We start from the raw sequence: 25,056 nt of genomic DNA on the forward strand, positions 1-25,056 counted from the left end.
ACTAACATACACTTTCTGCAATCAAGAAAGATATCATCATATAAACAATTAAATTTCTGAATCAAGGGTTATCAGGCATGGGAACAGGCAGCCCGGGGAAGTGGCAGAGTCACCATCCCCGGAGGTACTTAAAAGGTGTGTAGACAGGGTGCTTAGGGACACAGTTTAGTGGTGGACTTGGCAGTGCTGAGTAAATGGTTGGATTCAATGATGTCGAAGTTCTTTTCCAACCTAAATGATTCTAAACTTATACAACCACCACATGACAACATCTTCTGATACACAACCATGACATCAACAAAGAGGATAAAATTTAACACTGTTTTCAATGAATGGAAATATAAGCTACAAGATTTGTAACAGCACATCCAAATGTATACCAGCATAAAATTGCAAACATCTGAAACAAATTAGTCTTTAAGTACAAGCAGTCAAAACAATCAAGTGGAAGAAAATAAATACTATTTCCCCTAAAGGATTACTTAACACTGGCAATATAAGTAATTCTGCTCACAGTTCAGAAAATGCTTTAAAAAGATAATGCTTACAAGAATTCAAACTAACACCTGAAATCAAAAGGAGAAACAGCAAAACAAGCTAAAATAAAATCTGCAACCTTTTAAGCAGCCCTGAACTTCTAAAATACAAAACTGAGACAATATTAGGTAACTAATCTTAAGGACAGATTTATTATATCAATCATTAAACCTGGAAACAGAATAGATCTGTCAGATCTGCACAGCTCAGCACAGACCAGTTCTTTAATACACTGCTTCTAAATCTGTGTTTTAACTTTAAAAAACTGAGCTTTATCCAGAGGTAGATTCACACAACAGTCTTATGGGTGCATACCTAAAGCCCCAGGTCCCACCCTTAGGCCATTAAGTCAGAATTTCAGTGTACATTGAAAACAAGAGAGAAACCTATAAAACATATTTATTCCTTTAACTACAGCCTGTAAGACTAAACTGAGAAGAATAAGATCCACCATAATACAGTGCTGCCACCAAAATTCACACCTCTGCAGGGCTCCTCACAATCACTCCTGAAAAGGCAGTGCATGAATGCAAAGAAGTGTAGCTGGCTTACCCGAGCAACTCAAGTGCAACAGGCTATTAAAAAAGGAACTGGAAACTCCCTGCTTTTGCCCCAGGAGAAATTTTTGTTGATATTCCCAAGTGTTTCTTGTTATCAAGTGAGAAAAAGAATTGGGTAGCTCCCCTGCGAGGAAGAGAAACTCTGCTATGAAACCCGTTACACCAAGAGTTCTGAGACAGGCTCTAAACTATACTAATTCAAATCTTGTTTCCTATAAGATCATAGACTTATTCCGGTTGAAAGGGACCTGAGGAGGGCATTACTCCCTCTCAGCTTTGAAGATTTTGATCATAAGCAAGTGCTCAAGAAGAATCAAGGCTGAATTTTAAGTCCAAGCAGCTATAGTTTTCTACCTTAGGTTGCCTCCTATACCTTTTGTTATGGATGACTTCCCAAAAAAAATTCCGTAATGGAATTACATAGACATATTTGATACATAAATAGGTGCCTCTAAATTTCTTAGAAGTTTGATGAAAATAAACAGCAAAGTAGAAAAGAAAGACTAATAACGTTCCTGAGGAAACAGCATGTTTCACGTCCACCCCACGCAGCCTCCAAAATACAACAGTAAGCTAACCAGTCATACCCCTGGCTGCTAGCTAGTAAGCATGCTGGCTGGTAAATGATAGCACACAGACTGCTTCTTACCCAAAAGACAGAAAATGTGGATAAGCATTGGATAATGGGAGGCAGACCTCTCAGAAACTAAACTTCATTAATTCTATGGGTCAAAGAGTTACTTGTTACTATGTAAATGTTTCACAGTAGCTTGGTAAACTTTCCCAAAAGAGCTGTGTCACCAGGTTAGTTTATAAAACTGTGTATGTCATACCAGTAGTTACATTCTGGTATTCAGGAGTAAGTTATTAATCATTAATCTGGCAAACACTTAAATATATCAATCATTATTGCCCTCAGTAACCTCCTACACTTCAGACAAGCTGACAGCAGACACATCAGCATTTTCAGGACTGGAGTCCTAGAGATTCTCAAGCCCAAACTGAGGGACCTGACGCCAGATGCAAGGAGGGCAAAACAGAGGAGAGGACAGACACACCACAAGGACCTAAGGTTAGATTACAACACTACAGTTCCAGCTGGGTTTAATCTTTTTCCCATGCTGGGTATAGGTCTGGCTCAAGTAAAGGAAAGCATTTGTATTACGAGTGTTTCCCAACCTGAAATTCTTTTCCTTCTTATTTGCCTTCACTGGGTTCTGTTGAGATTTGTTATTAGCCTGTGTACATACCTGTGACAATACTGTCCCTGAACAAAATGTCTTTTTCATCTCTTTATCCTGTTCCTTCCCACAGCTCTGGCAAAGGAATTCAGGTTCAGTATTTTCAAGGGTTTGTACAGAGCTTAACAGCATGAATCTCAACAGGACCTACAGGTGCCTGCAATGAAGGATGGAGGATGCCCATGTCTGAAGGCCATGTCTATCTATTACAGGACTCTTTCAGAGGCAAGGAGAGAAGAGTTAAATCCTGCTTAACAACTCTACCCAAAGAGAAAGATCCTATTTCAAAAGTTTTAAGACACTGGTGGAAAAAAACTTTAGGGAGATGGGAGGTAACCCAACTTCATTGGACTCCTTCCTAATCCAAGAGGCGATATTGGCTGAAATATTGCTATTACCAAATAAGTTACCCTTGTAGATGATTGCTGAGATATATGATACTGCTGAAAGCAGAAATAAGACTAGAAATCCCACTAAACTGCTTGCTGAAAAACTACTTTTGCAAGAACTCAAAATCAATAGTCTTTGAGGTAAATGCAACTGCTGCAAAAAAACCACTAACGTAATGGTGTCATCTAACTCTTAAAGAGAACAGTAAACAATGATGCAGAAATCATTATTTTGTATCCTAAGTACCTTTCAAGTTCCCCATGGATGTTAATTTGGCTACAGAGCTACCAATCATCACCCCAGTGTCATATCTGTAGCAGCAGACCACATCCAGGTGAAGAGACTTGTTCAGAAGACAGGAAGTCAGTGAGCAAGTTCATTCTATAACTATTAGTCTTCCTCAATACTAGGAATAGCTAGATTACCTGTGTGGACACTACTTTATACCACTGTCCTTGTTAAGAGGGCCATTTACAAACTTACTTATATTACAGTTCCACTCTTCCTATAAAATAGGAACTCTGCTTATTTTCCCAATTTCAGGTTGTTTTGACAGGCAGACCAAAGGACTCAAACTTCTGCCTTTATGTGATCCTACAGCAAGGCATTAACAACCCAGGTAAAAAAGTCAAAAGTCTACTGCAACAACATCTGCAACAACTTCTAGTGACCCCTGCAGCAGTGAGAAAGTGGAAGAGAAGAGACAGAAGGGCTGGAGGACAGCAAACTGACAGTTCCCTCTTCTTTCTTGAATGTACCCCAAAGCATTTACATTCTCCTCCTTCTGGCAGCACCCAGGAGCCCAAAAGGATAAGTGCAAAGAGGGATAAAGTGGAGGAAGCACTAAAACACACCATTTCCCCCACCAATACTATTTAGTTCAGGAAATGAACTAAGTTCAGGAACTCCTTGAATGAAACACTGGGTAATTCCAGACTAGCTTGTTACCAGCTTCTCTCATCTGTGAGATGCTCTCCTTGGCTTCCACACCTGCACTTATGTCAGCATATGGACAAAAGAGACAGGAAGCAAGCAAAATACTCAACTTTAATTACTGCCCAAGAGTACTGCATCGTGAAGAAGGTGTAAGACTAGTTCCAGGGAAAAGCAATATTTGTATGTGGCTATGTTCAAATTAGCAAAGAGCCAGCCAGAGACTGCTAAAGGAGCTGTGTATTTGTTAAAAGAATGGCTCCTCTCCTGTCTTCTAAAAATACCCTTCAAAATACTGGTATATGTGCAGTGGAAGAAAGAATACTCCTAACCAGCAACTGCTAAGTAGTTTTTCTACTGCTTTATTCCAAGGACAGGAAAACAGTGCACTTTAATGTAAGTGAACTGATAACAGTTCACAGACTGGGATGGGAAGAATACCGAAAAATAACAAAGTATTAAGAGAAAAATTCCTAAAGCGTAGGACAGTAAACTCCCAAAAATACTTTGGGAAGGAAATTTCTCTAAAGCACAAAGAGGAAGAAAACTCATCAATAGCACAGCAACAGTATCAAGGGACAGAAATTACATATCCTGATACAACAGATCACACTGACCTAAAAAAATTCAGATCCTTCAACATTTTTTCCTCCTCCTTTATATCCATAGCAAATATACTAGCTGTGACTCCTCACTTTATAGAACATGGACTAAAATTCCCAGAAACTTACAGCTGACTGTGCTGCCCCAAAGCACAGAAAAAAAACCACCAAAAAACACAGTCTCCCAAAAACAGATCAGGCTACAAAGTCAGCACCTTTTATTTTTTGTTGAAACCCATAGATTAGGTAATTTCTTGTGACAGAGTTAGTTTCTGGTCAAAGATCTGTAAACTCTAAGGCAGATTACTAATAAACACAAGTCTCCTATCTTCTGGGGTAGATGAAAGACTTTCTCTACTTCTGTTAAGTGTATGGGCTGAGTCCTTAATTAGGGCTTTGGACAAAGTGTTATCGTAGAAGCCACTAGTGACACTACAACTAAGTTCTGATCCTGTGGTAAGAACTCCCAACTTCTGTTCCCCAAGATAAAAATATCAAGTTGTTGTTATGCATTGTTAAGCACTTCTCCCCTGCCTCAGAAGTAGTAGTAAATAAAGTTCATTGTACAACAAATACATAACTCCCTGCTTTATGCTAAAGAGCTCTATTGCAAGTGTGTTGTATAAATACAAAGCAAAAATGGATACTGTTCCAGAAACTGCATAAACATAAGTAGGAGAGACAAAGACAGATGCAGGTGACATGGGACAGTGAGACAGTATCAGCACTTGAACCAAGTATCCTAACCTGAGTCACGTTTTTATTGTTGTATTTCACTGTGTTTTTCTTAATAGATCCACAAATACAGGGGAGTTTTAAAAAATATCAGTTAATTGATTCTGTAAGTTCTTAAGGGAAGTGTCTCCTGTGTGCACGGGGCAGCAACAGTGACAGCACAATAATGCTTGTTTGAGAATACAGCAAGTTAGAGACAAGAAAGAAAAGCTGACATCTTGACAGAGCAGATTAGGAGATTCAGTTGGGGGATTTACACACATGAAAAAAAGAAGGCACACAGTTTGAGTCTAACAAAGCAAAGAGGAGATGTGGAAGATGTAAGGACAGCAGTGACAATATCAAAGCAATTGACTGAGGAAGTAATCTCCACAATATCATTCTCAGTAGAGTGAGCAAAGAAGATAGACTATGTCAAAGCCCATTAACAAACAGATGCTGCAGTTATCAAGAACAATTTGATTGAAGCCTCAACTTTCAATATGTGATAGATAAGGTCAAAAGTTTAATACTGTGTAAAGAGAAACTGCATAATACAGCTTGAGAAAAAGCACCAAGAATAGGGTCTAAATTGCAGGTGATGCCAATTTGTAAAACAGTTTTGTTTTCTGATAGAAGTCAATAGGGTCTTATGAGGGGCAACAACCCCTGGAAGAATGAAGAAAAAATATGTCACGTACGTCAGGATGACTGGGGTCTAACTCAAGAGCCACAAAGCACTGCACTCACTGCGTGGTGTGTGAGACAGCTGGGGCAGGACTCCATGAGGAACAACCTCTCTGTTCTTCCACAGACTTGCAGTGTGAACTTGGATTCAACCCCTAACAGCATTTTCTTACCACGAGATAGTCAACCTCTTTTTGAGGAGCTCAGATATAGTGTTGTTATGATGAACATGATAGAGAAGTTTGTATTTCACAGATACAAACTTTAGCTACCATCAGTTCTCTACAAACAAGTGGTGGTCTAAAATGGGACCCTTCCTGACTAAATGAATTTGAACAAGCACAAGAAGTCCTCAGTTTTCTGAGCTTATAGTTATGTCTGCAAAGCACAAGAAGCTCTGAGCAGACCAACACATCTGTGCAACATGGCACAAAGAGAGATCTCAGAATTTTCATAGTTGTATCAGTGTAGTGCTGAGCCCAAGCTCAGAATTTCCACCTCTCAGCTAAATTAATTTGCTCAGGTACAGCTCCTTATGGATTAATCCACAGTGCTTCTGGATCTAGAACCAGATCAGGCATTTACTTACATGCTATAAATGTTCTTTGGTTTCAGAGCTACCACCTCTAAGAAGCCAACAGGAACAGTGAGGCGAAACATAACTGCTTGAGCTTAACTCCAAGTTCCAAAGAAAACTAAAAAAGAAATCTTTCAGCCTTTTGTCCCCATCTCACTGAACCACTGTCAAGTTAGAGGTTCGTAAACAAGTATACACCTATAATTATCTCAATCCATCATGTTTGTTCAGCAGCATAACTAGTTCTGCCTAATTTTGTATTTTTTGGTAGCTTTTAACATTGCTATGGCAGAATCTAACACTGATAGCAAATCAGCACTTTCCTCTCTTATTTCCTAACTAATGCAACAATTTTCAAGTTCCAAAGGTCATTACACAAGACAGTTAAAGATAACTAGACTCCATAATTCTGATAAATCCTTATTTTTCTACTCAAGTTTAAAGAGACACACACCCTCAAACTCTGAACCTCCACATTTCAAGTTACTAATATTTTGGCATTTTTGGACAAAAAGTTGGTTTAAATAAAGAATATTCTAATGATTTCTCCCCAAATAATGACAAGCACAAAATAAGTTTTATATATATATATATATTTATATATATGTAATATAGTTAAATTGGTTGATCAGTATTATCAAGAGCAAAAGATGCCACACAAGATGTCTTCAAAGCTAGCTAGTCATCTGACAGGCCTCCCTGAAAAAAGATCCTCATGTTCACTAGCAGAAACATTACTACAATAGCAAGCACTCTTCAAATTCCAGCTGCCAGAAAATATTTTAATTGAAAACTCTCAAACTCCTTTGACACTGGCTGTGAGAAGTCACATAAGTATTCCGCTGTGAGGAAGAGAAAATCACTCCAGATGGAAGAGCTCAGATTCAACATCTTGATAGTGATACGAGATCATTTTCGGAGGGCTTTTTCAACCCAACCCTGTTCTGACCAAATTGCTATGATCTGATAAAGGACCACTGCTGCCCAAATAAGGAAGTTGGCTTTATTGCCCATGACATTCAAATAGCAAATGCACTTGCTTGCAAGAGGCAGCCAAAGGTCTACCTCAATAAGGCTTACAGATTCATGAGTATAAATATAACTTAAACCGGTACAACGACAGTTGTCACAGTTTGTGAGCAGCTTTCCAAGACAGCCCTGTTCCAAGGTATTTCAGAGCTTGCTCTAGTGGCTAGATAAGGATTATTGAAAAGTCTGCATCTTAGAGTAATAGTTGCATCTGTCATACATTACAAGGAAATGTGTCTTTGCTCAGGGCTTAGAAATACACAAACTTAGGACTGCTACTACACCTAAAATTCAAGCACTCAGTTTACAGTCACTAGTGTCCCTCAAAGTGTGTTTTCTATGTCAGTGCACCACAAGGACTGTCATCCTTTCCTCCCTTCCCCCTTCAAAAGCCATGTGAGTTGGCAATCAGTACACCTGAATGGATAAAAAATGTGACCCAAGTATTTTGCAACTATTCTATACTATGGTATAATTACTGTGTACATATATATATATATATATATATACACACACGTACATACACTCTTCTATAGTATAGTATAGCTATGAGATACTTAAGTCATATTTCCTTGCAATTCATGATTGGCACATTGACTAAGAGGGATACAAATAACTACAATACCAACAATCACAGTATCATCACAATTCTTTTTACTGATGCTATCATGAATACGTTAAATTAGAGCAACCAGATATGGAATCCTCAGGTGACTACACATTTTCTTTCAGTGTCTCCTGAACAAGGTTTAACATAAAAAACACAAACTGGAAGCCAGAAGACAAAGTTGAATTTTTACTTGTGTAATTAACCTGCTCCATGACTTTCACGTGTTGCTGCTTTTATATTTATAAATTATTTTTACCTTGTAAAGTGCTTATGCTCACCAAATGTAGAGGCCAACAGAAGAGTTCTTTAACTGCATATATTGAACTCCAGACACTCTAAAATAGTGCCACATGAGCAGCTGTTCCTAGTCAAATAGTTTCTATCATTTTTATCAGCAGGCCTACCCCAAATTGCTGGCAATTTCCCCCTCTTTCACCAAAAGACTAACATGTAACAGTATTTGTGACAAGCAATATAGCTTAACCATGATATCTGTAGGACTTGGATGGCACAGTTGGGACACTTATTTCTACTTTGTTCTATTTCTAAAAATCAGATAGATTTACTGGTACTAAAGGAGGACAGCAAGGAGCTTTAGTCTTGCATTAGCACTGCTTGGTACAGTGCCCTCTCCTAGTTATACAGTAGGAGATTGGCTGCCAGTATTTGCAGGATATAGTGCCATACTGTCCATACAATTCTGTTCAGGAATGATCAGCATCCTGCACAAACACCTCTTATCTTAATTGTGTGTGTCTCAGTACAGTGAATTCTTCCACCAGCTTTGCTTACCAAGCCTCTTAGAAGAGGCCCTTGCCACACCTAAAGTTTTAATGAACCTGACCTTTTGAGGAACTCATGAGCAAGGCCACTCACTCCAAGGTGCTATGTCTTCCTAGCCCAAGATGCTCCAAGGCACTTAACTGGCCATTATTTTGCTACCACTGCTGCCAGTTACACTTCACACACTAACAATGCATCAAGGCAGCCTGTTAGATTGAGACTAAAGGATCTTGCCTGTTCAAACAAACCACAGTTCTTACCTGAATCTCCTCAGTTTCATCCACTAAGAGGAAACTCACTACTTTCTCTGTCATCTTCCTTCTCTTGGTCTCCTCATCCATCCCCTCCTCCTCTTCCTGTTCTTGGGCTTTGCCAGCATGGTACACAGTGACAGGGTGCTTCCTTCTGTTTCCCCCAGCATGTGTTCTCTTCTGACACTCCACACAGAGGTTGATTTTGCACACCTGGCACCTCACTGCTGCTACTTGCCTCGAGCCCGTCATACTGGCATGCATTATGTTCCCATTGGCACCTTTGCAGGAGTCACAGTACGGGACATGGCCGGGTCTTATACGGGTCCGTTCGTGGTTCCGTAACCTTTCTGGCTGATGCAGCTCTTCTTCACAACGCTGGCACTGTAGGCTCCTGCACTCATCACACTCAAAGATTGCTTCATCTGTCCCACTGCAAACATAGCTTTCCTGGCACAGGAGTGTCGTGTTCTGTCCCTTCTCTGCAGTTTGTGTGTGGGCACTCATCTTCAGATTTCTTTAAAGCAATGTTTCTCCCTCCTTGTTTCTGTTTCAAACAATGGTATGTGTAAAAGTCAGTTGCAAATTTAGTATTTTCATAAAGGAAAGAAACACAAGAGGAGTGTTGTCTGTACTTAATTTTAAATAATTAATATATATGCTTCTGTAAGCTTCAAATACTGACCTGCCTCACAGGAAGAGTCTTTTTAAGTGTTAATGAAGTTTTCTTTCTCCAAAATAAACAGCGTGGCTGGTTTCATGTATTACTATACCCAAATGCCAGTGTACATTCTTTCTCTGCTTAGCTGTCTCATATACTTTCAGCGATGAGAAAAACAAAACCCAGCCTGGTGCACTTCAGCAGGTACAGCAAGTATTTCCCTGAAGCAGAGATCGGAGGGAAACAGCTGCTGACAGAGACAAAAAAGGCATCAGAAACACACAAGTGCATATACATGTACACACACACACACAAAAGGACCGTGTCAAGACTAGAAAATTCTCTGCTTTCACTCCACAGCTAAGCTCCTCCTTCAGAGAGTTCACAGTATTTATTTGCTGGGAATTTCCTGATGTGCTTCGCCAGATAAACAAAAATTCCGCTCTCTTCGTGCGCTCCTTCTAGTAACGCTGGAAGACGATTGCTACCGCGGCCAGGCTTGTCAGAAGACGGATTTTCTCCCTCTTCCTCAGCGCCCCAAGTTGCCAGAGCCAGAGCCCCGAGCCCAGCGCCCGCCGAGGGCAGCCTGCGCACCCCGCCGCCGCCTTTGTCTAGACCTGCTGCCTCCGGGCCGCGCGGGGCACCGGCCCTGGGCCGCCTCCCCTCCTCCAGCCAGCGCGGACGCCCCTCGCTCCAGAATGACCCCCTCTGCCGGCCGGCCCCGCAGCCCCGGCGCCGGGCGGGCGCTGCCCCGCGGCGGCCGCACTTGTGGCTCGGCCGCCCCCGGGGGCGCCGGGCGGACCCCGCGACCCGCCCGCGGTTACGTAACGGTGGTGCCGGCCGGCGCCTCCCCCCGCCCGCGCCTACCTGGGGCTGCGCTCGGCGCCGCGCCGGCCGGGGGAAGGGAGGGAGCCCCCCGGGTTCCTCCCGCCGAGCGGCGGCAGCGGGCGGGGAGCCGCGGCGGGGCTGCGAACAAAGGCGGCGCGGTGCCGGGCGCCGCGAGCCGGGCTATTGTTTACAAGCCGGCGGCCACCTCTCTTCCCCTTCCTCCCGCCGGCACCCGGTGACTAAGGACTCGGGTCCCGGCCGCCGCTTCCTCCTCCCCCCCGTCCCCTCCGCGCCCGGGGGGGGTGTCCCGGTTCTCCTCCCCCAGGGGCCGACCATGCAGTCGGGGCGCCCGGGGGGACTGAGCAGGGCAGGGCCGGGCAGGACCCGCGCCCCCTCCGCCTGCTCCCCTCGTTGTCAGCCGGGATCAGCTGATCGCGGGGAACTTCGGGGTTATTTTCTCACCGCGGAGACGGGAAGGCGGCGGCAGGAGGCGGGGCGGCGCTGGCACGCCGGGAGCTGTAGTCGGGGGGCCGCAGCGCCCCGGCCCCGCCGCGGTTGCCGTCGGTGCAGTGCCCGCGGTGGGCAGGCGGTACCTCCGGCCCTTGCCATGGCCTCGGGGTTTTCTGCTCCCCTCGTTTTGTTTTCCTTCTCCGCCTCGCACCTGTCTGGGTCCCCCGAGGAGCTGCGCCGGAGGAGTGTAAATAGGCCCCAGCAGGGTTTGAGAGCGAAGCTCTTTACTGCCACTGCATGGAGAACAACCAAGCGGCTGCTCCCAGGCCTCCAGGTTTGACAGATGAACAGATCACGGTGTCCACTTGGCGCCCAGCTCTCATGGGAGACAAGGAGAGCCACCGGCCACTGTCCTTGCGACCTTTTTTTATATTTTTCCGTGACAGTACCCTCAATCAATGGGTGAACTGCTGCCATTTATTTAGCTGGAAAAGAATGCACATCTGAAATAGAGGCACACACCTGCCAAAAAATGGCAGATTCATAATCACAAACTGGAGCTGTGGGAATGGGTTGTGGATGCCAGACAGAAATGGTCAATGGAACTGCACGGTGAGGAAATAACCTTGGCCAGTAATGGCTCCAGTGAGCTTTTGGCTCATGGTACTGGCTGGAATAGGTATGATGGTACAAGAAAGTTATTTTTTCATTGGCTGTACATGTATATGAAAGTATACGATTTAGATAATATGCAACGGTATTTTTGTTGTAGTATAGCCAGTGCACAGGGAATTTATCTTCTAAAGTAGCAAGAATTTTTGGCTGGATGCTTGGATCAAATGCTAATGGTTACCTTACCAGAGGAAGGACGTGGGCCGTTTCCCTTCAGTGGACTTTTCATGTTGATAACCACTGACAGGCAGCTATAAAGTGCCCCTTCTTTGGTCCCCTGCTTTGGTTATAGACAAATAATTTCAAGAGGGAGCCAAATTACATAACTGGATATCCATGTAGAAGGCAGTGGTTGCAAGTTTACCTTTTCTAAGTTGAACTACTGTCATTTCACAAAACTAAGTCAGCAAGTCCAATTACCACAAAAATGAGGCACTGGTGAAGTTCCTAACACTAGGAGTGACTGATGCCCTCTCAGAATTCAAGTGTATTGCTAAAGTATCACAGAATATTTTCTGTGTTCTGTGAATGTATTCACAGAATATTCTGAGTTGGAAGGACCCAGAACTATTGAGTCCAACTCTGGCCCATACAGGGACCAAACCCACAACCTTGGCACAACCATATAAGCACCATGCTCTAAGTACTTTTGTTCTACTAGACTCTACTATATGTATTTGTGATTTAACTATTTCTCTCCTATGCAGTTTAGTGATGATGAATGAATAAAGGTTGGCACAGTAACTCTCTTCTCTATTCTCTTCCATACTGCTATGATAATGTATTTTCACTCAGTATTATGCATAAAAGATTAAACAAAAAGATTAACAAAATAGACTGACATCTATGGAATACAATATTGCTGAACTAAATGTCTTTGGAGTGAAAAAAATCCTAAAAAGTGTATATAATGAATACATATGAGATAGAAACTTTTTAATCTCACAGTGCTATTCACAAGGAGCCAAGGATTGCAATCACTGAGTCTGGCATCTAAGGGATACTCCTCTAAGTGGCTCTATGTAGACTTGTAATGTGATAGAGGGAGTTATTAAAGAGTATGAGGAAGAAAAGAAGAATGTGATTATTAATTCTGTGGTGTTAAAAAAGTACACCTGAAGACTGCTCTGTTGAAAATATTACAAAATGTACAAAGTAGTTATTACTTTCTGCATAAAGCCTAAACCTTCATCACCCACTGTTTCCTACTTCTCTCTCTTAGTAAAACTGCAGCACTGCTCCTCCTGGAATAGGAAGAGTAGATTTAATTTCTCTTTTTAATTGCCCTCCTTATAACCATAGATTTGGTTTTGTTATATGTCAAAAATCAACTCCATCCGTTGCTTGAAAACAAATTTACTGATTTCCATTAGCGTAACATAGCATATGCTGAAGAGAGAGAAACCTGCACTGATTAAAGCAGATAGGCAGTAAAGATTCAAGTGATTAGTAACAGTGTTATAAAGACACTATCCTTCTCCACTGTGGCAGATCCTTTTCACACACCATTCTGGAACTGTGAACCGTTCACCCAGAAAACATTTATAATGTTGAAAGGCATACATATATATATATATATATAAAATGTTTAAAATGCATAGTCTAGAAACAACATGACCCCTGTACCCTGAGGTGCTGCTTAACATGTTTGGGATGATCTCTGATGCTTGAAATGCAAAACAATTTGTAGACATAAAAAGTACCTCTTTTCATTTTGGCCTCGATACTAAAAGCCATATACTGCACTCTTCTTCATTGGCTTGAGCATGAAACTCTGGAGTTTTGTCCTAGTTAGAACAGCTGGGACCAGTTCATGGGTGTATGGGTGTAACCCAGAACTGTCTATTCTATAGCCTTCTATGCCATTTCCCAGAAACTCTTATCATCGATAGAGCATTTACACCATCTGCCCAGAGCAGCCTGACTCCTCAGGCTATAAACTGGGTGTTAAGAGGCCTGGGAGAGAGGAGGGTGCCTCCTGCCCTCACACCCTTTGTGGAACTCCCCGCCCTGAGGCAAGTACTGGGCATTCCTGCCTGAACTGGAGAATATATAATCTTGGAGTCTTGGAACTTTTGGAACCACTCGTGGAATCCAGAGGAAGATCACCGCTCTCAACCAAACTGCAGACCACCACTCTCAACTGAACTGCAACCACCACCTTTTAACCATCACTGCAACAGCACTCTCACCAGCAGGTTTTCCCCTCTCCTTTTACTTTGGACTCAGGGGGCCCAAAGAACACCACTCTGTTCATGCCCCAAGGTGCTGGGTTATACATTTGGGTTTTGTGGGTTAAAACCAACTGTTTGTCTGTATAATCGTACTTATTGTATTATTTTATTAAATTGTTATTCTGACTTATAATCTCTCTTTTGGGTTGAGTTCATTTCCCCTGCTGGTTTACCTTTAAACTGGCACAAGTTTGCAGCAAGGAACTGAATAAAGTGAAGTGCAGTCAGTCTCTGGAAAGGGATCTCAGTTTCATAACTGAAGGGTAAAAAGATAACATGGATAGGTTTAGTGGTAGGTAATTCCAAAATTTTATAGCAGAAAGGGGAGAGATGTGAAAGTAGTTACATTTGCTGGGTGCTTCTGATGCTGTTCTTCCTTGATTAGGAAGGATCCTGGAGGCTACTTGGCTAAACAAAACAGATGAACATGTACACTAGGAAAGCCTTTGCAATGTTTCCTGTAAATACAAGCTTATTACAGCAGTGCAAGTGAGTTTGTGTTTCACATTTCTTTTTCAAGCAGGCAAAAGTTTCAGTCTGAGACAAGAGCATAGAAACAGAAGACTGAAGATTTTCATTATGCCCTTTCTCTTTTCCTTGTTTTTTCTAGATATGCTTATAAATTATTTTCAATATTAATAGTAGTCAGTATTGCAGTTATTAAGTTTGTGTTAGTTAAAGGGAGATATGCAGGCTGCTTGGAATAAGCTGTAATTAATAGAAAGTAAAAAGGTTGTTTCTGATTGGGGGAAGGAATTGCATTCAAACTTGCAGTATTTCCTAAATGTGCTACTGCTAGAATATTTACCCTTACACATCATCATCTTGTAGTGCAAGGTGATGAACAGAACCTTAGTTCTAGCTCAGTTGTTGACTGTTCAGTAGCATGTATAACATTAGCCAGATAGTTTTAATCTGCTGAAGAAGTCAGTCTGCTTCAAATGTTTTTCTTGCCATTACAGGTGGAAGAGATTTTGTCATTCAGCTCTAGTCTTCTGAGCACTTTTGAACAGGGGAAAACGTAATACAGATTTTTTAAACAGCTTTATGCACATATGTTTATTTCGTGGTCTACCTCATAATCATCTGTGAGATTGCCTTCCTTTCATTCATAGTCACTTCCTCTTTCCTTTTGCAAATTCTTGCCATCATTGGTGTGACTCCAGCAATTACTGTCTCACACGTAATGTGGAGGGAAATTGTACATTTTAAATTGTCTTTTATTGTAGTCTAAATGCTGGAAGTAGGTCAGGGAAAACAACAGTTGTAGACCATGGCTAGGCCCAACTGCACAGTGACATCTTTCTGATGAGCTTACAGCTGTTAAGACAGTGGTGTTTGCTCCTCTTGCTCTGTAAATCCTTAGCTTTTTTCAGCAGGTAGAGCCTTCCATGAAAGCCAACCATATCCTGAGCTGCACCAAAAAGCAGTGTGGCCAGCAGGCTGAGGGAGGGGATTCTGCCCCTCTACTCTGCTCTGGCTCCATCTGCAGTTCTGCATCCAGCTCTGGGGTCCCAGTACAAGAAAGACATTGACCTGTTGCAGCAAGTCCAGAGGAGGGCCACAAAAATGATCAGAAGGCTGGAGCACTTCTTCTATGAAGAAAGGCTAAGAAAACTGGGGCTGTTCAGCCTGGAGAAGAGAAGGATGCAGGGAGAAGTTATTGCAGCCTTCCAGTACCTAAAGGGTGCAAGAAAGATGGGGACATGCTTTTTAGTAAGGCCTGCAGCAATAGGACAATGGTTTTAAAGGAGGGTACCTTTGGACTCATCATGGCTGGGCTTCAGGAACGAAGATTAGGGAAAGGTCTCTACCCATGTTTGTCACAAGTGCGCTGGTGGCTAAAAAGGCCAATACAAGACAGGCATGTCCAGTTGCAAAAGGCACAGCAGAAAGACCCCTTAGGTGGTAGATTCTGCAAGGCACGATTCTTTCTGCATTGTCTTTTCACAGTGAGGGTGGTGAGACAGTGACCCAAGTTGTCCAGAGAGGTGGTGGATGCTGCATCCCTGGAAACATTCAAGGTCAGATTGGGATGGGGCTCTGAGCAACATGATCTAGTTGAAAATGTCCCTGCTCACTGCAGGACTAGATGATCTTTAAGGTCCTTTCCAACCCAAGCTATTCTGTCATTCTGTATCTTTACATTTACTATCTGTAAGACTTCTTTTCGTTGTAGCTTTCTAGGCCCTTAAAATTTGCTGAACACGGCTAAAACACGTGTTCTCTCCGTATTAACAGCCTGTTTAAAAGCAAGAGGAGTATTTACCACGCGGCTGTGCCTGCGGTGCAGCCCGTCACAATCGGGTCGCAGCTCAGCCTGGCCAAGTGGTCCAGTAGGACGGGCAGAAAGGCGTGGAGTCGGTGACACCCACAGCCGGCGGCTTTCCCGAGGCTTTCCAGGGCCTCCAGCCGCCCCAGCCCCGAGTGGCGCCGCTTGACCTCAACATGGCGGAGCTCGGGGCCGAGTCACGGCCCAGCTCCGCCTGGCCGCACCAAAGATGGCAGCCACCCGCCTGCCCTTTCCCTCCCCATCCTTTGATTCTCCGCCGCTCCATGGTCGGCCGCGTTACAGCCTGGGCGCGCGGGAGGGCGCTCTGGCACAGCCGCCTCTGTGGTGGCGCGGCGCGGTGCATGCCGGACCGCTGGCGGAAGGGGCGGGTCACATGACCCCGCGCGGCGCGGCGGCAGCGGCTCGGCGCGGTGTGTTCGCGGCCTAGCGGGGCCTCAGCCGGCCCAGCGCCTCCCGCGCCATCCCGCGGATCCCGCTCCGCAGCGAGGGGTAAGAGGCGGCGGGATGCAGGGGCATGAGGGAGGGCCGGAGGGCACGCGGCGGTGGCGCCTCGGCCGCCCGCTGGGCGGAGGCGCGGCCGGGGCCGCTCGGCCGCGGCGGGCGCTCGCTGGGGAGGCGGCTCGGGCCTGGTCGGGGCGTGGAACGGGCGAGCGGCCTTCGGGCGGTGCCTGCGGGGCCCGTTCCTTCCTCTGCCGCTGGGACGCGTGGGAGTTCCTTCCGCCGGCCCGGACCCGGCCACGGCGGGCGGGGCGGGAGCGGCCCCGCGGGGGCCGGGAGGGGAGCCCATCGCAGGCCCGGGATCAGGCCCTGCGCTGAGCTTTGCCGGCGCCCCACACCGTTCCCTACTCCGGCCGGGCCACCTTCGGCTGTGAGTGGGATTTTTACTTTTCCGCGGTGGGGAAACGGCTCACGCGATGGAACGGTTTTCGACGGTATCGCGGCAGAGAAGTTATTGTCCTTAGTGTGGACGCGGGGGGTGTTCGTAAAACACGTGTTAGCAGCTCGTGCATAAAGGAATCGAGAGTGATTCAGCCATGTCAGTAACATTTGTATGTGCGCGCTGCATGTTTTTCTCATTATGTGTTTTTCCACTGTAGAAGAAGACCTTTGTCTACCTGAAGGAAAGTAGGGTTTTGTTTAAACCCGAGGAACGTCCTGAACACAGCTAAATTTTTTTTTTCCAATAGTAGGTCTTAAACGGGCTTACAGAAAGCGAAATTTCAAAGTTGGATAGTTCTCAGTCCGTTCCAATTAAAATGCAAGCACACGGATTTTTACTGGTTTTTTTTGTGTGTGTGGCAGAAAATCATTGCTTCAGGTATTGCATTAGCATTTATGGAGGTGGTCCACAGCAAATTAGAAGGAAGAACAGGACTGTTTCTTACTTTCCCAGTAAAGGAGTGGCATTGTACAGAGTGCTTCCCATTTCTCTGCTTCTCTGCCTCTGAGTGCCCATTCACATAAACGTAATGCCACAGTCAGGTTTATGTTTTGGGAAGAGTTAATAGCCAAGTTAGAATGGAGAGTCACTTATTTGACTGAATGAGGCTTTGTATGGGTGCAGAGACACAGAACTAGGACCTGAATCAAATATCTTAAAGTACTGATGACATACGTAATGGATCCTAGGTAAAGGGTGTTTGGACTGAGCCTTTGGTTTGGATAAACATGTTACTTCTTGTGTTGCTTCATAATAACAGTTTGGGATGCTACTATCCCGTGGCAGTTCCTGAATACTTTCTAGATCACCTCTGAAAAATGCACTTGAGCAAATACGAGGGTTTTTTTTTTTTTTAGAAATATATATATACTTAGGAAATCCATAATATGTTTTATCTCTCCCTGTGTCTGTTGTGTTTAACATTTAATCCTTACTTAGCTTGCAGGCAATTTTGGAGAAAACTGTAGGGTCTGAGAAAGCGGTCATTTTCACTGGGAAAACCAGTTGGCTTGAAATAGATGATTTTTCTTTTAGGGAGCTTTTTTTTGGTGACAAGCAGTAATATAAACAGCACCTTCATTGACTGACAAACTAGGAGACTATTTTTAGGTGGCTTAAATATCTGCATATCACATAGAGACTGATGCAAAAGTTTATTTGATAGTACCAACTGTAAAAGATTGGTTTATGGCATATGTTTTTGCCAGTTGCTTCTGAAAATGCTTTTGTTGCTCAGCTGCACCTTTCATGACACAAAATGGGTAAAATACTTTGTCATACATTAGAGGAAGTGATTATTCACTCTCTGTTGCTGTCTAGGTACTGACATTAGAATCAAATGTGAAAACATTGTACAATTCTTAGTAGCAATTACTCTAATTCTTAAAAAGTATTAAAAACATTTTTATGTGTGAAAGCCTTTCTGTAGGGACATTTCAATGAAACATAGTAATATGGACATACCAATCAAATGTCTTGGTGTAACAGCTCTTTAGTGTGTTACTAAATAGCGTAGTGTTACACAGTTACCATAGATGTGGATTTTAGCAGGCACTCTTGGGATAATCTAAATGTTAATAGCTTAATCAAAGCTGGACTGTAGTTCATTTAAAAAAAAAAAAACAACAACAACATTTCAAGTGAGTTTTGCGCTTACTGCTCCCTTATTTGTGGGGCCATCCTGCACAGATGTTTTGTGTAAATATTGAAGTAAAATCGGATAAAGCGAAATCAAACTGTATCAGCCATGCTGTCACTGCTCTTATACCTTGTTATGTATTCTTATAACATATGAAGTTTGTTTGTGCATTAAGACTTGAGGGTTTTTACAGTTGATTTTAACTTTGTAATTTTAACTTACTGCTGTATAACAGCAGTAAGTGTTGCAACTGTGTATTTCATGGGGAACTTAACTGTTTTGAAAATGGTGAATATGCTTTGCAAGTTTTTAAGTAAGAATATCCTTAGGATATTAACCCTGTGATGCTGGTAGAATTATACTGCCCTGAGATAAAGTTGTCAGTTTAAAATACATTAGCAGTGATTTTTATTAAACTTACATTCCATTTATGACATATCTCTTCACTCCTTTATTTAAAAAGTAAAGTCAGTCAATAAAACAGAAGACTTAAAGAATATTATGGATTAAAAAGAAATTACTACATTAACAGTGCAGCCAGACCAGTACAATCTCAGTCCCCTTTTATTGGGACTTTTGGGAGTCAGATAATAAAGAACAGGACAGCAATGTCTGAATGATGTTGACCCTTGTTTCATAGTAATTGTGAGTTCTGTGTAGTCTCAGCCAGTTGAGTCCAGCACTCAGGGCTCACTTGCTTTGCTGTGCGTCAGAGCCAGTGTGCTCCTAGTGGACAGAGCTCTGTCCCAACGGGGATTGCACCAAGACAGAATTAACAAGTCCCAGTGGATTTTACCAAACCTTAGAACCATATGGATAGCCCTGTACTCTCTTCAAGTTTCAGAAGATTGGTGCAGCTGACTCTGCATGGTGCTTGGTTCCACCAGGACTTATTAACTCAGAAGAGCAGTGTATGAAAGCAACTGGACTCCTTCTGGGGCAAAGTTGAACCCGGAATATTGTAGCTGTATTTATGTGACACTTGCTTTAGTTAGTAGCTTCGGCTGTTTCTGAGCTGGGTCCATGTAGAGTAAGCTTACAAAAATGGCCCAAGGCTTAATAACGTGCATCTACTTTACTGTGTTAACTTGGATCAAGGGTGTGCTCTTGAAGGAAGTCTCACAGTCATCATCATCACTTGGGAAACTTTTATTTCACATTGGTTTGCACTACTTCAATGGATGAGCTAGATTCCTTTTGGAGGAAAATATATTACAAAATGCACCCTTACACGCAAATGGGTGAACCACCCCAAAACATAGTGTCAACATTAGGGTCTCAACTCCATTAGTTTTGTTTAACAGACTTGCTCCTGTTGCATTGCTCTGCTTGCTTGCACAGACATAGTCTAAATTGACTACATGCAGAGACCTGACACAAATCCATCATTTTGGGGGCTAAAGATTTCATTGTTTCAGTATTTTCACTGACATCAGGCCAATTGGTCACTGCTTTTCTTTCTCTGGTATTTTTGTGACCACTGTAATATTCACTCAAATTACACTCTTGCTTAAAGAGCTGCTAGTTAAAATGCAGCTGTCAAGAATGCTGCTTACATTCAATTTCACTTGAGATAATACTTCTGCAAGCAACAGAAGTCTTAAAAACATCTCAGGATTATTTAGTTCCCTACTTACACATTTGAATAAATTGGGGAAATCTGAAGTTCACCATATAGAATACTGAGACAGACACTGATCAGTGAATTGTACTCCCAGAGTAGTAGGACAATCTGCAGAGAAGTTCAAGCTACTGTTCCCAAGATGTTTACAAGTGTATTCTACCTTGATCCAGCTTAGCATCTTCTAACTTTTCATGCCTAACCTTTGATTTCTACGTGTTTAGAAATTGGATGTCAGAGGCCCCTCTGACTGTTGTAAGAGTATCTACATTTCTAGTGTGTTCTGTAGCTCCTGACAGAAAAGGATGTGCTGTGCGGTTCCCTTCATTGTACCATCTTGGGTGCATTTTCCTCTCTCATCCAGATCTCTCACTTCTCCAGTGAGCAGTTTTGATCTTGATATCTGTTGATCCTCAGAGCTTTCATAATGGAAATAGAATTAAACTGTTCTCTCTGCTGGTTTCACAGAAGTAGTTACATATTGTAGAGAGAAAGAGACCAAGGCTTCCTTTAATTCTGGTGTTGATCTTCACTGTCACAGAAGCAGAGGTGTGAGGATTGGTCCATGCAAGAATTAAGTTAGTAGCAGGGCAGCTTTCTACATATTTAAAATAAGTGTACAAATATAGGGGGCAGAGGGGAAAGAACAGTGTTTTAAGTGAAATGGATTGTTGAAACCCTATGGATAATTGTGTTTCACATCATCTGACTAGGAGATTGAAAGACTAAATTTGTTCTCTTCTTACTGCCTTGTCCCTTTTATGCAGTAAATAATAACTTTGTTGGCTGCTAAATCTCTGCTTTTTAAATTTAAATTAAAAAAACCCAACCAGTTTCTCTTGTGTGCATATGTAACATCCACCCAGTACAGTATGTTTCAGCATCTTTTAATTCAACGAATTGTTTCACCTCTTAGTCCCTAGGCTTTTTTTCATTTGCTTCTCCAAAATGGTGGCTCAGATAAAGTGCTTATCAGAGTGAGAGAAGGGACTGCACCTACAGGCAGCCTGGAAAATTACTTCCCCAATTGTTCTTTGTTTTACAGACCACTCCTTAACATCTTGTGTGCCTTTGATGGTGTAACACTGTTGTAGCCTATTTAGAACCACCTCAGACCCAGTAGCTTATTGCTGTACCATCTGCCCTAAAACACCTTTGAATCTTGTCTGTCTGTCAGCTTGCAATATAGATAAGGACTGAGAGCCTTAAATATCTTAATTTTGTGCCTTTTCTGTTGGCTATTTTTGTGTGTGTGTGTGAAAGTTTCAAATAGTGATACCAAGGCAGATAAGGGAGTTCTGTTCCTTTCCATACCATCCAAATTTCAGATTCTAGATGAATGTCAGCTGATGTGCAGATAGTCTGAAGAGACAATAAATAGTTTTTATAAAAATAAAATGGCATACATCTTTGCTGCCTTCTTTGCCTGTGCAGTTTTAAAAATTCAAGAATGACAGAAAGGAAATATGCTCTTAGGCATATGGAATCTAAGAGAGAGGGGAGGTTTTATGTTTATTATATTACATAAAATCTTTATTGAGCTGTTGGAAGAATGCTTGCATTCACTCTCTTCTTTCTTCTACCATCTTAGATCTTTTGTCACGGGAGTGTTCATTGTTTTGCCTGATAAGGTGTTGATAAAAGCCCTTTGAGGCCAATTAATGAATGCCATCATCACACACCTCATGTAATGGATGTAGTTGTAAGTGTGGTTTTTAATTAATTATGTGATAGGATTATACATATGTTCTTAGACCAGAATAAATAAGTTCTGATGTTCAAAGGTGTTATCAAATACATTTGGGTTTCTTTTTCATCTTTTCCAGTCCACTATATACATTTATCTCTCATAGTTGTTTACAGAGTCTGGGGGAATAAAGTTTTCCTACATAATTCTTTTGTAATTTTTTAGCTCTTTCAAAGTACCTACTATTATGGTAGAGTACTGATACCAGCTTTTACTTCTAGTATTTAAGACTGTCATTAGTGGCTTACTCTTGTACATGTATGGAAGGCACATCTGTCTTCTGCAAAACTTGTTTCCAGTTCCTTGTGTGTTCAGTGCTGCCGTTGTGTTCATGCCTTGAGGAAAGCATGAACACAGTGATACAGATCTGTTGTACGTATCAGAATTTTGCTCACTGTAACTCTCTTTCTCAAGACAACCTGCTTAGTTTTTGACTCATGGTTGCCTTGTTGGAAAGCATCTGCGGTGAAGATACAGGACTGTAGGTTGTAAGGTAGACTGTACAGGCCAATGAGAAATGCAAATATTTGTGGGGACAGCTAACTGGATTCTTGTGATAATGTGTCTTTGTGATTCCTATCCACGTGATCCAGTGTGTTTGCAGTTCCTCTAGTGCTTCCTCACTGCAGTGTGAATGTACGTGTGTGCTCGGCAGCATTAACAGTAACCGAGTTTGGATTTTTTACGACTGAAAACCAATCTTTTTTGAAGACTTGACTGTGTAAGGTTGCCAAAATAATATTGGAAACAAGAATGCATGCCTCCTTAGTTGCATTAAGGGTGATCTTGAGCTTTTTGCTATTGAGTGGTGTCTGTTTCAGGGTCAGTAACATAATAATAACTATCTGAATAGCAAATAATGTTGAAATGATCTTTACTCTCCATGGTAGCATGTTGACTCTTAGCTCATGGGCTAATGTCCAAGTTGTGCTCTAGAAGATGTGTGGACTGGGAAGTTAAAAATAGATCACAGAACTCTCTTCCAAGCTTTTAACTCTCTCTGTGCTAGAATTTGGGGAATCTCCCCAATGTCATCGTAAATACAATTCCCATTGATGCTGAGCATTGAGATGTCTCAGTTCTCTCTCTCATCTTGTGCTTCAGTTGTATTGTCTGTGATCATTTCTTGTACAATAGCACTACTTCCTTTATTGAAAATATATTACAAGATTAATTTTGCTTTCAAATACTGCAAAGTTAACTTTATTTTAAAGAAACTGTACAAACTGTTAAATGCTCTTTATTGGTATGAGGAATCAGATACAGTTTTGTTTTTCTCTTCATTCTGAAACACTTCTCTAGAAGTGCTGTCTACTACATTTGTAGCTTAATGAATAGTTGGGGGGGAAAAAAGTTAAAAATAGTTTTAATTTGGAGTTGAATGTCTTAAAGATTTAAAATAGTTATGGACACTTATCATATGCCCTGCTTTTGTAATTCGTGTTTGGGAACTGACTGGTACAAGTTTTCTTTTCTGTCTTTTTTGGCAGATTGTGACTGCAAGAATGTCTTTTCCACCTCATTTGAATCGCCCTCCTATGGGAATCCCGACACTTCCCCCTGGGATCCCACCTCCACAGTTTCCTGGCTTTCCTCCACCTGTACCTCCTGGTAAGTTATATTAGTGTATGGAAGTGTTGTAGAAATAAATTTCCTTTTATTATTCTCAATTGTTTAAAAAGTTACTGGCTCTTAATGTATTTCAAAACTCTGGTTTGTGTATGTTACAGTTGAGTTTCTTATCATGTCATGTGAGTGAGCTCCTTTTGGTCTACCAAAAGCTGTTTACTTTTAACCAGAAATGAGACCATTAGAAACAATACTGGACTTTGTCTTGGACCTTCATCCAAGACTGAAGCTAAGTGGTGATTTTGGTTAGCGTTAGGTGTTCCAAGAGCCACTGTTTTGGCAGTAGACTGTGATTTTCAGTTCCTTTCACTTAAGCCATTGTAATAGCCTTTGGATACTCTTGGGTACGCTGAGTACATGTAATGTGAAAATACAGGAGTAACTTTCAGAGAAGGTCCAACTTGTTGCATTGTTTTTCTTTGCTTTTTTTATGTCCCACTTTCTTTTATTCTGCTTCTTACGTACTTTCCTCCACACATCTTGCAAACTTGCTGTTATGTTCTTCATTGCTTCTAGTCTTCACAAAATTATTCCCATCTTTTTGTCTTTGTTCTGTAAGATATGTAAGATCAACCTCTGTTTTTTGCATTGAGACTGTAATTTCTTGCTCTGGAACCACTTTTTTTCTGTACATGGCCTATATGGATGACAGTGACTGGAGGCAGAAGGCCACAGAGCGAGTGGGAGAAAGGAATGCATCAGATTTACCTCTTTAAAATTTGTCACAAGGACTGCAGAAAATATCTTCTGTCTGTATGGTCTTAAGTTGTGTTGTACACAAGTGTTTTGTAGACAATAAAGGCATTCAAAAACCAAATGGCTGAACTATGAAAAGATTCTGCACATCCATTTATCAAGCTAATCTTTACTTACATTTATTTTTCTAAACTTTTTTCATCAGATCTATGAGCTGTTATCTATTTTCTGCTAAGGCAGAGTTCTTGTTCAGATAGCATCCTGCCATCAGAAATTTCAGGCTAAATTTTAAAACTATACCTCTTATCTTTACTAGCTCCAGTTTATATATACTAGTGTAAAACACCAGATGCTTTAAAAAATAACTTTCTGACAAATATTTTTAAATGCCTGATAAATTTTCTTCTCTGAACAATTTTCTGCTTAACATGTGTGACATAGATCTTTTTGTTCTCTTGCTGTGGTTGACTTTTTATATAAATAGTCTCGTGTTAGGATTAGGAATCTGAAGAGTGGAGAAGCCTGGTATCAGGTGAGAATAAAATTTTTTTCTGCACACTAGAAACATTTGCTTACCTGTGCAGAGAACATATTTTGACATTTAGAGGATATGGATCTCGGTTCTTAGTGTGAGTGCATCAGTAGAGTTGAAAATGCTACAGAGATTTTATGAAAGTCTGCTCTGAACTTATTCCATACATATAATCACATTTTTAGTGGCTTATAGTATTA

The 25,056-nt window shown here is 42.0% G+C and overlaps 2 protein-coding genes across 4 annotated transcripts in view; one reads left to right on the forward strand and one right to left on the reverse strand.

The window, feature by feature from the left end:
- Positions 1-10,823, reverse strand: part of ZFYVE1 (zinc finger FYVE-type containing 1) — a 28,349-nt gene extending 17,526 nt beyond the window's left edge. Inside the window, exons 1-3 of the mRNA XM_027642214.1 lie at positions 10,443-10,823; positions 9,600-9,822; positions 8,924-9,461 (exon numbers count right to left, since the gene is read on the reverse strand). Coding sequence (XP_027498015.1) covers positions 8,924-9,421 — 498 coding nt within the window. The 5' untranslated portion in view covers positions 9,422-9,461; positions 9,600-9,822; positions 10,443-10,823. The remainder of the gene's footprint in view (positions 1-8,923; positions 9,462-9,599; positions 9,823-10,442) is intronic.
- Positions 10,824-16,414: 5,591 nt separating this feature from the next.
- Positions 16,415-25,056, forward strand: part of RBM25 (RNA binding motif protein 25) — a 33,711-nt gene continuing 25,069 nt past the window's right edge. For 2 of the 3 annotated variants that reach the window (XM_027642211.1, XM_027642213.1), the window contains exons 1-2: positions 16,415-16,541; positions 23,490-23,610. In XM_027642211.1, the coding sequence (XP_027498012.1) occupies positions 23,505-23,610 (106 nt within the window). In that variant the 5' untranslated portion in view covers positions 16,415-16,541; positions 23,490-23,504. Of the gene's footprint in view, positions 16,542-16,903; positions 16,921-23,489; positions 23,611-25,056 lie in introns of those variants that run through there. The other variant, XM_027642212.1, reaches the window with a different exon arrangement.

Source organism: Corapipo altera, unplaced genomic scaffold (genome assembly GCF_003945725.1).
Source record: "Corapipo altera isolate COAL_440 unplaced genomic scaffold, ASM394572v1 23b, whole genome shotgun sequence".
Lineage (NCBI taxonomy): Eukaryota > Metazoa > Chordata > Aves > Passeriformes > Pipridae > Corapipo > Corapipo altera.